General features: G+C 41.8%; 1 protein-coding gene across 1 annotated transcript; it reads right to left on the reverse strand.

The window, feature by feature from the left end:
* Nucleotides 1-1,873: 1,873 nt before the first annotated feature.
* Nucleotides 1,874-4,283, reverse strand: ptger1a (prostaglandin E receptor 1a (subtype EP1); the record flags this gene model as incomplete). The annotated part of the gene is made up of 2 exons (XM_083656145.1): nucleotides 1,874-2,149; nucleotides 3,411-4,283. 2 exons carry the CDS (start codon nucleotides 4,281-4,283, stop codon nucleotides 1,874-1,876), a joined length of 1,149 nt encoding a protein of 382 aa, XP_083512271.1.
* Nucleotides 4,284-16,249: the final 11,966 nt, after the last annotated feature.

Here is a 16,249-nt window from a genome sequence, read left to right on the forward strand (position 1 = left end):
CATCTCCAAATGTCACCGTTTGTTGCCACCTAGCGGCAAATAGCATACATGAAAAAGGTCAAGACAATAAAAAAATATGTATATATTTTCAACAATGTTACATCCAAAAATAAACAGAAATCGATCTCACTGGCATCAGTGTAAATATTGAATGGCATCCTTGTGTATAATATAGAAAAGTAGCCTATACAGTAACTATAGGTGCAAAGTTAACTGAGAATAATTGCATCCACGCATGTAGTAGTCTCGCTTGCCAGACTCTCCCAGCAAAGGGGCTGGGATACCCATATAGTAGAAAAGATGCTACTGAAATGTAGCGTTACTGTATTATGCACTTTATTGCCAAATGCATATTGACCTATTTACACCCTCCTTGTTAACATAGGCCTTGTCTGACTTAGAAAACAGACAGTTCATCAGAAATAAATGCAAAATGTATGACTAAAGTGTGTCACATTCCATTATTTTATTTACATTCATTTTATTTTAAACTTATTTACATATCCTCAGGACATCAAGGAAACAATTCAAGTATATTAACTTATACAACTTTACACTATGTCACATGAAGCAGACACGTACTGTATAAACCCAGGGAGGGAAAAGCATATTCCTTTACGAGCATGACACTGCTTACTGGATATACATGGAATGGAATGGAACATTAACATTCCTTAATTAGACACATTCAGCTAAATGCTATATGTGATATCTGGACTTAACATCATGAGCAGGCTCCAACTTCGATCGGGGTACTAAAGTATAATTAATTTTTCCTTTCTTATTGAGACATGGAAAATGGTAAAAAAAAAAAAAAAAAAAAAAAAAATCTAAATTGAAGAATGAAAAACAGTTAATTTTTTTTTAATTGAAGCTGAAAATCAATTTCCAAACAGAATCGAAAAACAAAAACAATCAAAGTCTGACCCCATTTTTCTTTTTGGCCATTCCCTTTTTATCATTATTCATTTTGGATTGGAAAAATGCTAAATTTAACATTGAAAAGTAAAATTCAAAGTTAAAAATACTAAATTTTCATTCTTCAATTTAGATTTTTGATGATTGTCCATGTCTCGATAAGAAAGGAAAAATGAATCAACTTCTGGGTTTACCCTGGATATGGCTCAGTCCTTTCACATTCCTCTAATGTAAAAGTGAGTCAAAATGAGCATTTCTAAATCACAGTGAAATTCCAAAATGATCTAGATTTGACTATAAAGAGTTAAAAACTATAAAAACAACACTCAAATTTATAGGCTCCCCTCTAGGCCAGCGAAAACAAGGTTTAGAAATACAACCAAATTTACTTTGTTGCTGCAAACTCTGCCAGCATTGTTTTGAGGCTTTCAGGACAGACTAAATTATAAAATAGTGTGCTGCATTTACATAATACTAATAGCCTAGCATCTCTGCCCTGTTTTTAATATGAGCATGACATGGACAACTGTCAGTCCAAATGAAAACACAAAATAAGGAATGTTCACTTATTGTAAGCAAAACAGTACAAAGTATATAATACTAATAATATGTGCAAAATAACAGCATGAGCTAGCTTTCATTTGAAAGATCAGAAAATAAACTCGTTGGTGAGCTTCGATGGAGTGAGAGAGAGAGAGATCCACCGTCAGCTTCATGTGATTGTTCTCAGGAAAGTTTTCTAAAGTAGGAGTGTACAGAGATATTTTTATGTGTCGCCCCAGATAGCTATTAAATAGTGAATGTTTCAGCTGGTGCACCATCACAGCCAGCACCACATCAGGTTGTTCCTTGAACTTTCTCTTTGGAGTCTCGGCACTCCGAGTTCTCCATATGCGGAACGACCCGGGGTACGAGTGAGTCCACAGCCCCGCGGTCTCCGTCTCTCTCTCTCAGGTCAGACGTGATTGACTGCGTTCTTCTCTGAGGTGTGGAAGGAAGTGGGCTCCCAGCGCCGCAGCATGCTGCCCTTCAGGTCCGCTGGCACCTGGCATTTAGTGATGAGGTAGATCTTGCGTAGGACGGTGCGGCGCAGCAGGATGTAGACCCAGGGGTCGAGGATCTGGTTCCAGGCGGCCAGCCTCACGCCCATCACCATCAGGGTCTTATAGCTGGAAAGGTCATCCCCAATGGAGTCTCTGTAGGAGCGGATCACCGACATCAGGCCGAATATCTGCAAACAAGTTATTATATTATTATACAAGTTAACAGTTATTTCCAAGTAGTTATTTAAGTATTTGTTTGAGGTGCTATGAGTCACTGGTCTGCTGTTTGACCCAAAACACTGCATAAATATTGTAGTTAAGCCAATAATACAGCAATTTCTCAAAAACAACAATGTTATTAAGCAGACAAACTAAACCTCCTCTCCATTTTTACAAAGCATCATCAGAACAAAAGTACTGATTGAAGGTCCCTCTTAAAATAATCTAATACTCATTCAAAAAACAAACACAAACAAACAAACAAACAAACAAAAAAAGGGTTTCCTGGATAAGCACTTTTTCTTTTACATATTTTATGAAAATGATGACATAATATGACATATGTAGGCTATGTTAATATAATATAGTAGCCTGGGTAAACCCAGCCTCCATGTGACCTTACTATCAGTCACTTATGTTACAGGCATAGTCTGTGACGTCACGTTGAAGGCTGGGTTCACCCAGGCTAATAATATAGTGTATGTATGTATGTACTGTATGTAGGGAGGTTTTACTATAAGTCCTTTATGATTTTTTTAACACCACCTGTGCCTGATTGTAGGCTAGCTATATTTGTTTCTACCCCCCCCCCCCAAATGGCAGAAATAAAATCAATAAAATCGACACAAATTGACTGAGCCCCATAACTCCTCTCACAGCTCTCAGACTGCCAGTGTGTAGTTAGAGGGGATGTGACATTCCCCACCGACACTCCATTATGATTCTACCAGTGTTATTATATACCAAGTCATTATATCTCGAGTCCAATTCGAGTCTCAACTTGAGACTCGAATTGGACTCACTTGGGACTTGAGAGTGCGAGTCCAAGCCCGAGTCACCAAAGAAGAGTCAGAGTCGAGTCCCCATTACCTGAGTCTGAGTCCGGAGATACTGAATGTGAATCTTAGGTGGAACACACATGTCTGCCCTTGGACAAAATTGAATACTGTCACTGTATTAATATAGCTTTCAATATCTTATGTCAAATTATTATGGCCTAATACAAAAAATATACAAAAAAAAACAGTCTTTATCAATTAAGATGTTTGAGTCTCTGTCTTCAACTTCCAAGTCCGAATGCATGAATACTCAAGTCCAAGTCTAAGTCATCAGTGCTAAAGTCCAAGTCGAGTCACAAGTCCTGAAAATGAGTCCAGGACTCGGACTCGAGTTGAGTCCGACTCTACTACAACACTGTATTCTCCTCTGTTTCCCTATAATCTGACTCACCAGCAGAGGGCTCCAACAGATGCAGGAGGTCACCATGATGCCCACCAGCTGCACCACCATCTCTATGTCATGGGACTTGGTGGCAGAGTGCTGGGAGCATGGGTGCCTCCTGAGGCGGGCGAGCACCAGCGTCAGTCCGCTGATGGTGTTGCACACCAGGGCCACAGCCAGCGATGTCAGCCCCAGGCCAGAGAACAGCACCACGAAAGCCACGTCTGCCTCCTGGGTGTCCTCCAGCACCTTGATGAAGCACCAGGTCCCCGGGTACTGATAGGTATAGGAGCCCAGCTGGAAGCAAGGCAGCATGGCCACACAGAGAGCCGCCAGCCAGATGATGGAGAGGCAGATCTTGGTGCGGGTGGTGGTGACCAGGGAGGAGTGCAGCAGCGGCTGAGTGACGCCCAGGCAGCGCTCCGCGGCCATGGCACAGCCCAGAAACAGCGGGCACAGACCGAAAAACACCATGCTGCCACCCAGGAACTGGCACATGGCATTGGCCGAGTCGTAGGCTTCGGCCGGAACCCCTCCGGAGAGGTAGAGCCGCAGGACCAGGGCACCGGTGATCACGTGCCCGGTGAAATCGGTGACCACCAGCGAACTGGCAAACAAGAGGAACGTGGCTTTGGAGCGGCGGCGCTGGAGCGAGTAGGCATTGGCCAGGATGAAGAGGGCCACAATGTTGGAGACGATGCCTAGCGTCATGGACAGCATGGCCGCGATGGGGCCGCTGGAGGTGGGCTGGTCCAGGGTGAGGTTGCCCTGCTGCGTCAGGCCCTTCATCGCCACCTCGGCCTCCACCTCCCCCAGACTGGTGTTTGAGGAAGGCGGGAGGAGTGAGGAGGCGGAGGAGTTGTAGTGGCTCATAGCTAACATCATTGAAGCTTGAAGGTTATGGGGTCCATGCTTCAGGGAGGCTGCAAGAGGAAGAAGAGGTGAGTTAATGGAAACACATTTGCACGGTGCAAAGGAGCAGGTCAACATAATAGCCTAAATCACATTTTTTATAGGGCTATTATGAAATGATGAACAAAGCATTTTTATGGCAATCTAATCTCAATCTTCCTTTCCCGTAGCCTCTATATCTATAGGACGAATCAGCGTGACATCACTTTCCACCCAGAAATGCGTAACCCCGCGGCAGTTAATAGTATGAGTTGTGCCAAACAAACGTTAATATCTCAAAAACTATACATCACATCGCTTATATTTTGACATTCTGAGTGAGAGCAGAAGTAGCTCAAGAGTTTGATGTATAATATATGCATGTCGTGTTAAAGTTGTGTGAACTGTCGCAGTTTTTAAAATGTAAACAGAGTCAAGCCGGCTAGAGCAGACACTCATGCCTCGCGCCACTTGTGCTCCATAGGGTTCCATTGCCGTTGCCACCAAGTGACGTGGTTTGTTTACCAAAATGCTGCTTAGCTGATCCCTCTATACTGTACTTTCAGGGACTCCTGGCAACAAAGACAGATAAGACTTCTTTTGTAAAAACAGATAAAAGCCATTCTTAAAATGAATAAACTGGAGTGCACAAAAGTGAAACATTTATAATAAAATATAAAATAAATATGGCCTAATATAAAGGCAACATAAATATAGGCATAGCCTAGCCTAATAAAAAATGGATAGTAAATAGGCCTACAAATAGGGATATCTGTTTTTGCAAATGAACTCTTGACTCTTCAGATGTTTCCCATAAATTACCCATCAATTACTAAGTATTTACCTAACTACATTCAGAATGCCCTCAACGACCCACAGACCACAAATTATCCTCGAAAATCCCATTTAAACCTGACATGACAGCTGTTCACCTCCTCACAGTGCAGGCTGACAAGTCACAACAGTTTCCTTTCGACAACCGCAGAAATGTGACGAGCATTCCTCTGCTGAAGCTTTTGTCCAGGAGTCTGTTCGTGTTACTGAAGCACGAAGGACTGTGCTCACTCAGGTAGGCTAGAGGTCATGCTGAAACAGATCCTTCAAGCAACATAAACTCACTAGAGCAAGCAATATAGCTAGCCAAAATGATATAGCCAATACTTTCTTATTGAACAGCCTGAGTAGACTATTTATGAGGAAATTACATTATGATGGCTTTGATTGTTTTAATCACCCCCCCCCCCCCAACACACACACACACACACACACACACACACACGTGCACGCGCGCGCACGCACGAACACACGTTTTGCAGGAGCTTGAATCAGAATATTTGATGCAGTTTACCGGTATACGAGTAGCCTATGGCTACATCTAAGATTGCACAGATAGCCTAATATAGGCTAATTGTGATCAAATAATCAAATAAAATAATATAGAGTGAATAGCCTATAGGCCTACATTTAGCTTATGTATTCTGGTTGTTTTGATAAAGGGGGTTAATTAATTAATTTAATTTAAGTATTAATTTTCCTACGTTCTGATTCTCTTTTTACTTTTACCTTTAAAACTCACCACTGCATAGCCTAATCTCTAGTAGAAATCATTTTCAGTGAAGTTGAATATCCGAGTGTATTATTCCTCCTCAAAACAAACATCCAGAAATAATCCAAAGCGCCGCGGGTCTATGGAACAATTTCAGCAAAAGTCTTCAACCCATCCAAAAATGTATTTTGCTTAATATGCTCGACAGTCACGTTTCCATCTGAGGGTGAAGTGATAGTAAACCCCGGTACCGTCTGTTATAATTCCCCATGGCTGGACGGTGTGGACGCGCAGCCGCCGTGGATGGAGCTATGGAGGGTGTGAGGAGAGGATCCTGTCATCAAACCGCATGTCTCTTCAGCACACACTCCGGTTAGCTTCCCGCTCAGCCTCTATGGGCGGCTCTGCTCACTGAGTCAAGTTCACGTCTGACTCCTCTCCTGGAGTTTTTTTTGTCACTTTGTTTTGACTAGTCTGGATCAGGTCTGGATGGTAAAACCTCGCTCCCTGACTTCCGGCTATGGCCGGAACGTAGGAACCATTGTAGGAACCAAAGTGCTGTGCTGTAGGCCTACTGTAATGATCCGACAAGTTTCTTCATGTAGGGTAGTCTCGGTTAGAGCTGAGTCTACATGTAGGGTGACTTAAGGTATTATGGGACACTTTAACTATAGAGGCTATATTCTCATGCCTGATGAGTGAAAATAAAAACTTTTTTTACTGAGCCCTATACCTGTGAAACTACACAATCAAAATTGCATGCCCTCATTGGTGTGACATCGCATAGGTGGGCGGGGCAAGCTTCAAACAGGAGGTTGACCCTGCAGGGCATGAGGTGAGGAAAATGACATAAGCTTTAGCTAGTTTTCATCATAAATTCTCATAGCTAATATATTGCACAAACTTTTGATGGAACATGAATATGATGTACTTTTGCAACAAAATAATAAAAACAAATGTTTTATTTTATGTTTTTATTTTTGGAATTAGGTTGTTTTCATTTTGTCCCATAATACCAAACCGTGTTTGGACCAAATTGGCCATAGAGGCATATCCTACATTTTATTTCTTGCTTGGAGGACATTCAGGCAGATCTGTTAACAGCAGACTGATTAAACAGCCATCAGCCGCCTATGGATAAAAAAAAAAGTTGATAGCCACCAAATGCAGCTATTAAAGGAACACCACCAATTTTCAATGCTGAGTAATTTTGCATAAATAATCTCACACATATCCGAAAACAGTTTTGCAGACATTCATTTAGGCTAGTTTGACAGTTATTGAGAGTTGATGAGTTGATGAGTGGACCGGTGATGTCACTTGTGCATGAATGACATCACTGGTCCACAACTTAACTCAACTAAAACACGATTTCAGACGGAACCCCGTCTTTATTGTCACACGAACACACTACAACACATGCATGCGGCCACAACACACACTCATGCTGACGGTGGCCGGTGAAATATGTCCTCTGCATTTGACCTATCCAGGCTTGTCCTTTCCTCCAGGGGGCAGGCCAGGAGCAGTGGTCGCTTTTTTCTTTCCAGCACCCGGGGACCATCATTGGACCATCATTGGACCAACTTCAGATGTTGTCGTCACTGGTCGGATGACGATCTTCTGCATGTTTTTAGTGGGGGGTTATGTACGGAGGAATCCCCTGGGGGGTACGGGGAGAACATGCAAACTCCACACAGAAAGGCGCTTTCGATGAGATAGCCCACCTGGGCAGTATAGGCACTGAAGATATGGGGGGGTCACAACTCCAGCGCCCACAGCGTCCCAGGCGAGAATTGAACTCAGGACCTTCTAGCTGTGAGGCGACAGCGCTACCGACTGCGCCACCGTACCCCCAACTCATAACTGTCAAACTAAATGAATGCCTGCAAAACGGTTTACAGTTTTCGGATATGTGTGAGATCATGTGCAAAATCAGCATTGTTTTTTGGTGGTGTCCCTTTAAGGAAAACATGATGTAATTCAATGAGACCTTCTCGCTTGACACTTGAAGGGGGAAAGCGTAAGGAGTGTCAGCTTTTTGGTTCTTCTGCTACATAGCCTACTGCAGACAGGTGGTTATGTTTGTTTTAAATCAACATAGACCTCAGGCAACCCTGACTGGACACACACACACACACACACACGCAAACACACACGCGCATGTGCACGCATACACACAGTTTTGCATCAGCTTGAATCAGAATGGGCTATTTTATGCCGTTTTTATCGCCAGTAGGCTAAGCCATATGAAAAGATGCAACTATAGGCTATAAATGTTATCAAATAGTCCAAACTAATGTATCAATTTATTAACCTAGTTAACCACATGATTTTTTTCTCCCCCCACTGCAAATGTTAGACTCAAGCTTTTCTCAGCACAAATTTGCAGTAGATGTAGACTGTAAAACTTAAAACGGTTTTATTCAGCATTTGTTGTGATTCATCAAGATGTTTACAATAATGCATCTTAGTCCTTGTGATCACTCTGAGGTAAAACTTCCAGGAGCCTGGTCCTGGATCGATGTGAAATGATTCAATTTCATCCTGCATTCACTTTTGCTGTTCACTGTGCGCTCTGCTCAAAATAACCTTGGAGGTATCAGTTGTCCAGCCGGATGCAGCATGGTGAATACGCTCTTAATCAGTCTGCAGCTATAACTCAGATGGCTTTTTTCTGATGCTCAGCTCGCTGGATGTCCTCCAGACTGCAACTCAGGTGGGGCAGTGGTTCTCAACGTGGGGCCCGGGGACCACTAGGGGTCCTTGAGGGAGTTCCAGGAGGTCAAATTGATGAATTGTTAAACAACTTCACAATCATTTATTTGACAAGAAGATAAAAACAATTAGCGAATGTAGAAGAATGACTGTTTTGATCATAGTTTCACTGTGATCGCTCTACCTATAATACAGATAGTCATGGAATTTTTGACACATTTTCAGACACGGGTCTGACGCAAAATGTCATTAAATTGACATCCGTGGCCCCATTGTGGACCAGGCTTAGAGATAAAATGATCCGGTTAGATTATGGGGAAAATACGTTCGTTTGATTTATAGATTTTGACCCAAATGACCAAATATTTATGGAAAATCACAGGACAAAAATATGGAAAAATTATATTCACCCTCACTAAAGATCCAGATCAGGGGTGGGCAACTGCGGCCCGCAAGCGCCCCCTGTGTGGCCCGCTGGAATTGCAAAACAAAACAAACAAACAAATAAATTATATATATATATATATATATATATATATATATATATATATATATATATATATATATATATATATATATATATATATATATATATATTTATTTATTTTTTCACAGTGCACCTGAACGCAACATGCAAAATACCTGCTGAATAAGTGTTCAAATGTTCATGTCATTCTGGTCAATACTCCACTTCTGTTATAACATTTCAGTCTGGAATATGGAATATCTTTCAATAATCTTTATGACTAAAAGGCTAAAAGTAATCTCATGTGTAAGAAATGACATTGAAGTAAAATTTTTAATAATTAACTCGTTGGTTTTGGATTTATTTAGCTTCAAGAGTGCATTTTTGTTTGTCTGACCCTCAACACAGGCTTTGAGAATCCAGAGCCACTTACTGATACTTATGCTTAAATTAACCCACTCATATTCTGGTTTATTTCAAGAAAAACATTTTGGCTAGTGGAAATTCTGATTGGCTGGTAACTTTAAAATCTAGCAGCCATATTGGCAGGTGGTAAAACATTTATTTATTTCAAGCCCTGCAGGGAGAGCAGGTGGTGACATAGGAGTGAATGAGAAAAGGATCAAATATTGGTGGTTAAGACTGAATAAGGACATCACAACTGTTAATTTAAAATGAGTTATTCCTCTAAACCTGGGTTCAAATGCCCCAAATTTTTCTCGCCGGCGCCATTCGGCCCCAAGCCCTCAGCAAAATCTGGCCCTCTGGTAGCGAGGACATTTTTTTGTGGCCCTCTCTATCATCAAAGTTGCCCATCCCTGATCCAGATGTTCCCCAAGGCCGCTAAAGTTAATTCTGTGGGCGTTTTGCAGCCATGTTAAAGAAAACATCTAATACAATGAGATTTTCTGGTGGTTTGATTGACACTTGAGGGGGGAAAGCGTGAGGAGGAAGGATGTGTCAGCTTTAAATCTCAGCTTTTGGTTCTTTTGCTGCATACTGCAGACAGGTGCTCCTGTTTGTTTTCATTCAAATAGACCACAGACCTCAGGCAACCCCGGCTGGACACACACACACACACACACACACACACACACACACACACACACACACACACACACACACACACACACACACACACACACACACACACACACACACACACACACACACACACGTGCGCATGCACACACACACACGCGCACGCACACACACACACACACACACACACACACACACACACACACACACACACACACACACAGCTTGAATCAGAATTGGATATCGGTATCGATTTATTAACCTATTTAACAGTGAGATTTTTTTCAACTGCAAATGTTAGAGCCATATCTACTTTTCTCAGTACACATTTGCAGTGGGCTAGCCCTTTTAAAACTTAAACTCATTCATATTTATTGTGGCAATTTATCAAGATGTTTATGTTTAATGCATGTTTTTGCGATCACTCTGTGGGATAACCATAGAGATGAAATCGTTTAATCTCTTTGGGCAAAACATTCTTCAATCTTGTTTCTGCTCAGTTTTCAGGCGCCTGGATCGATGTGAACTGATACAATTTCATGCATTCACTTTTGCTGTTCAGTGGCCAAAGCTCTGCTCAAAGTAAGTATCAGTTTAAATGATCAGTTGTCCAAGAAGAATGCAGCCCCACCTTCCTCCATCACCCTGAGTGTCTCCTGCAGTCAACACTGTGGAGACCTTTCGCTTCCTGGGCTCAATCATCAGCTGTGACCTGAAATGGGAGCCAAACATCAGAGCTCTCACCAAGAAGGCACAACAGAGGATGTACTTTCTTCGGCGGCTGAGGAAGTTCAAGGTGCCAAAGGCAGTGTTGGCATTTTTCTACACCTCTACCGTCGAGTCCATCCTCACCTCCTCCAGCATGGTATGCTGCTGCTGCCCACAAGGACATCTTCTCAACAGCATCGCATCATTCGCCTTGTTGAAAAGGTGGTCAGGTGCAGGCTGCCATCCCTTCAGGACCTACACACTGCCAGGATGCTAAAGAGGTCTCCGAAAATCATGGCCGACCCCACCCACCCAGGACATAGACTCTTCATGGGCCCTCCCCCATGGCAGAAGCCTGATGTCTGGCAGTACCAGAACACAGGGACAGCTTCCACCCAACTGCCATCCGCCTCTTCAATGAGACCTGAAAGCCCCCACAAATCAGGACTTTGTCCGACAAACCCCATCCCCCCGTCTCCCCCGATGCCCCCCTGAGCACAATAGGCTATACATTATCTCACGGACATTATTTGCACTTTATCATTTATAATTTGAGATTGTTTTCTGTTTTGCTCCATCTGCGCTGCATACTTGCACTAAGTCAAATTCCTTGTTTGTAAATTATAATTACTCACTATGGCTATTCAAATTAATCTTGAATCTTGAATTGATTAATTATTAAATTTCACCATTATTTAATTGACAAGAACTTAGAATAGACAATAATGTAGAAGAATGACTGTTTTGATCATAGTTCCACTGTTATCTCTCAATCTACAGGACAATATAGAGAGTCATGAAATTCTGGACAAATTTCAGATCTGGGTCTGAGACACAAAATGTCATTAAATGGGGGTCCGTGGCCACAATGTGGACCAAATTAGGGGTCCTTGATGATAATAATAATAAGAAGAAGAAGAAGAAGAAGAAGAAGAAGAAGAAGAAGAAGAAGAAGAAGAAGAAGAAGAAGAAGAAGAAGAAGAAGAAGAAGAAGAAGAAGAAGAAGAAGAAGAAGAAGAAGAAGAAGAAGAAGAAGAAGAAGAAGAAGAAGAAGAAGAAGAAGAAGAAGAAGAAGAAGAAGAAGAAGAAGAAGAAGAAGAAGAAGAAAGGGCTGAGAATTAGATCTGGTTAGATTATGGGGGAAATGCATTGTTTTTATTTATATATTTTGACCCAAATAACCAAATATTCATTGAAAATAACAGGACAAAAAATATGGAAAAATTATATTCATCCTCAAGATCCAGATGTTCCCCAAGGCCACCAAAGTTAATTCTGCGGGCCTTTTGTAGCCACATTAAAAAGAAAACATGTAATACAATCAGATTTTCTGGTGGTTTGATTGACACTCGAGGGGGGAAAGCGTGAGGAGGAAGGATGTGTCAGCTTTACATCTCAGCTTTTGGTTCTTTTGCTGCATACTGCAGACAGGTGCTCCTGTTTGTTTTAAATCAACATAGACCACAGACCTCAGGCAACCCCGGCTGGACACGCACACGCACACACACACGCACGCACGCACGTGCACAGTTTTGGTCTGGCAACAGAGTAACAGTAACACTTTAGACTGGCTCACAGGAAAGAAAGGAGAGGTGGAATTGTAAAAAAATAAGAAAGAAAGACAGCTAGAAAGGAAACTGTGTAATTTCACTGCGTCAAACTGTCAAAATCTGAAACACGTCTCTTGTAAAAGGAAGCATTGTTCAGTCAAAAGGTGATGGACACAAGCAGCATCCGTCAATTCAAAGGAGGTTCCAGAGATGTGTGAAAAAGAAGAAGGCTATACATTCAGACGGTGATGGCGTCATATACGCGTGACCAATGGATCAGCGTGGGGGAAATCACTGTTGTTGTTTTTTGTGTGTATGTGTATCTGATTTGGTGTTCTTTTGTCTTATATCCAGGGTGGGAATTTCATCATTTTAGGGGCAAGGCCACCTTCAGCATCTCAAATGCTTTTTAGGGCACAAGGCCACATGCCAGGGCACACCGGCAATTGCTCTACTGACATTGTGAAGAGCGATTTTTCTAAAATGTGTGTTAAAATGAGCCAATTACACATCGTTTGCATAGGGCAGGTCTACATTATATTGAGACCACTGATGCTTTTAAAGCAACTGACAGTAGCAGGCTGGTAGCAGGGCACTGCAAAGGTGGCCTTAGGGATCTCAGGGCATCACGGCCAGACGGAGGGGCAACGGAGGCCTCTGTGTAATTCCCACCCTGGTTATATCGCCTATACTGTATATAAAATCTTACTTACAAATACTACAGCGACTAGACATTGTAATAGTAGCAGTCTTAAACATATGCACACCAATGCTGTTCAACTCTGGCAGGACCCAGGTTGAATTCAAAGCCCACAGAAGGAATTCAGCATCAGCATCTTCAGCCAGCTCTTCATTAGCACATCTGAAAAGGCAGCATGTCCAGTGTCTATTCATCTTGGATTAAGGATCCAATATTTTTCAAATTTCTGACTGTCTTCCCTTTTTATGGTACCCATTTAGTCTCTGAGAGCATCAAGCGTTTGGCGTCCATGTGTGTTTTCCTCCAGCTCACTCTGAAAGGAGACCCTGCTGCCCCCATTTTCCTCATCAATTGCTCTTACAAATGGTGCCATTTGGCCTCTGCAGCCCACTGGCTCTTCCAATAACAAGTCTGGGGTTTGAGGCTCCCTCTGCACCCTCTCCCCATCCGATGACCACAAAGTGATCTTCAAAAGAAGAAAAAAAGACTGTAAACCTGGTGATCTTCGAAGCGCTCTCTGGCAGAGAGGCTCTTAACATGGTTTTAGCTGGGATCCGTGAGATCTCGATCTATTTATGGAAATGTAATATTAAACGAAAGCAGAGGGATCTCTTGGTAACTGCTTAGCAAAGGCATTCTCTATGTTTTAATCTCCATTTCCAAATCATGTGTAGAACCCATAATATGCACATGCACATACAGTACATATTATTTTCCCCTGGCCACATAGTAAAGGCCCTACCGACTGTCCAGAGATTCATACTCAAAACTTCCCGAGGCCCTACCGAGTGTCCAGAGATTCTGCTCATCCCTCATTTCACCAAAACTCTTCATGTACAGCACATGCCAGGATGTCAGAAAGACTGATATCAGATTGTTTCTTACCCTTGAAATAGACTTTGCAGCTCACAGAATTTACTGTTTGCCAGAAACAGTCTAATATTTGAAATGTTTTTCTTTCTTTCTGAACCAGGACAAAGCAATTTAGTCCTCCAACAGCAGCCTAGTTTGCCAAACCTTTTCCCATTCCACAATTACCATGTATTCTGAATCAAACAATGTGACATCACGCAAATGTATTCAGTGCATTCCTCACAGACATTTGAAGGTGATGCTGGCTATTATGAGTGGAAAGCCACATGCATCCGTCTGACAATCAACAAGTCAACAAGAAATTGTGGAATGTTTGAGTGTTCAGCCAACACACACCCCATTAGAAGTCATTTCTAAATATTTCAGTTATTGTATTGACCTATATGTTTTAAACTGTGGAGAAGGGACGGAGTGGAGTCAGAAACAGTCCACGCCTAGGAAATAAACTTCACGATTGTATGTTATGAATCCACCGCAAGCACAGATTTGACTCTGCCCTGGGCCAGTGTAAACCCAGAGAATTGATTGATTTTCCTGTTCTCCACTACTGAGATACTTGCAGTACGGCAATAACAATAATACTGACATAACAACAATTAATGGGCTTTGCAAACCAAACTTCTATCAAAGAAAACACACACACACACACACACACACGCACGCACGCACGCACGCACGCACGCACGCACGCACGCACACACACACACACACACACACACACACACACACACACACACACACACACACACACATATATATATATATATATATATATATATACATACATATATATATATATATATATATATATATATATATATATATATATATATATATATATATATACAGTATATATATATATATATATATATATATATATATATATATATATATACACATATGTGCAGGAAGATATCCTCAATGTCAAGAGACAACTGTGTTGACACAGCTGAATATTTACTGTTTCAGTTGAGCAGAACAGGAGAGCAGCTGTTCGACAGACCCACTGGCAGTTGATCGGCCTATTCAGCTGCACTTTCCACAGCGACACAGAATAACCTCCGATCCGATGTGACAGGATCTGAACGAAATAGAGGCAGAAAGTTACAGGCCAGGATAACCCTTATTTATTTTAGACTTCAGCTTATTCAAACCACCTTTTGTCTCGGAGTGCAGTATTCACCTTATGTAGCCCAGCCCACTTGACCCATGTGTCACAACTTCCTGTTTCAAAACACCGGCTGTTTTACCCGCTCAAAGTAGTCTGACTCACCTGGTCAAACCTAGTTTGACACACATATGAATCAGACTAGGAAGTGTAAACACAATCAGAACTTACGATTGTGTTTACACTTCCTGTTAGTCTCTTCTACATGAGGTGAATACAGTAAAGTATTATACAGTGCTAAGTTATTGTTGTGGTGACTTTCTTCATAATGCGTAGAATGATGAATTTAAGATGAGGAGGACATTACATTACGTCATTTGACGCTTTTATCCAAAGCGACTTACATTAACACATTTTTGTCAGCAATAGAGCAATCAACTATGCAACACAGTCTATGACAACTACGACCTCTGAAGGAACAGTGGTACAAGTTTATTTTTTATTTATTTTTGTCACAGGACATGTTTCATTTGCTGCTTGGTGTTAGTGTGTGTCACTTCCCTGCTGCTCTCTACTAACGATCTATCAAGATACATCGGCTTCTGTAAATATCCTACAGAACCAACCTATCTATATTGCTATGCAGCCTATTATCCAATGCATTTACCAAACACTATAATTTTCTTTACAAAATACTAATAAAAGGCGATAAAAAATGCTTTCTTTCTTTCTTTCTTTCTTTCTTTCTTTCTTTCTTTCTTTCTTTCTTGTGTCCATGGTGTATTGCCATTGCACCTACTGTAACTGATTTTTGTCAAAGATTAAGCAAAGTTGAATATGAACTTGACCACTACATGAGCCAGGCTACCACTACATATCTATAGCCTAGGTAAACCCAGCCACCACGTGACCTGCTCTCTCAGTTCCCAGTCACTATCCCTCCCAGTCACTATCCCAGTCACTATCCCACCCTAACCCTAACCCTCATAGTGACTGAGAACAGGTCTGAGAGCAGGTCACGTGGGGGATGGGTTTACCCAGGCTAACATATCTATTGACATAAAACAATTATCATTTCAACAGTTCTACAAAACAGGAACAATGCAAGACTCGCCTCTAATAACATAGAAGTTCTCCATTCATTAGACTACTGATATTTTAGGCTACTTAATGTCTGGCTATGGGGCGTCCGGGTAGTGTAGCGATAGATTGCCTGCCTACCAACACGAGAGTTGTAGGTTCGCGCC

This window comes from Poromitra crassiceps, assembly GCF_964638095.1.
Source record: "Poromitra crassiceps genome assembly, chromosome: 19".
Lineage (NCBI taxonomy): Eukaryota > Metazoa > Chordata > Actinopteri > Beryciformes > Melamphaidae > Poromitra > Poromitra crassiceps.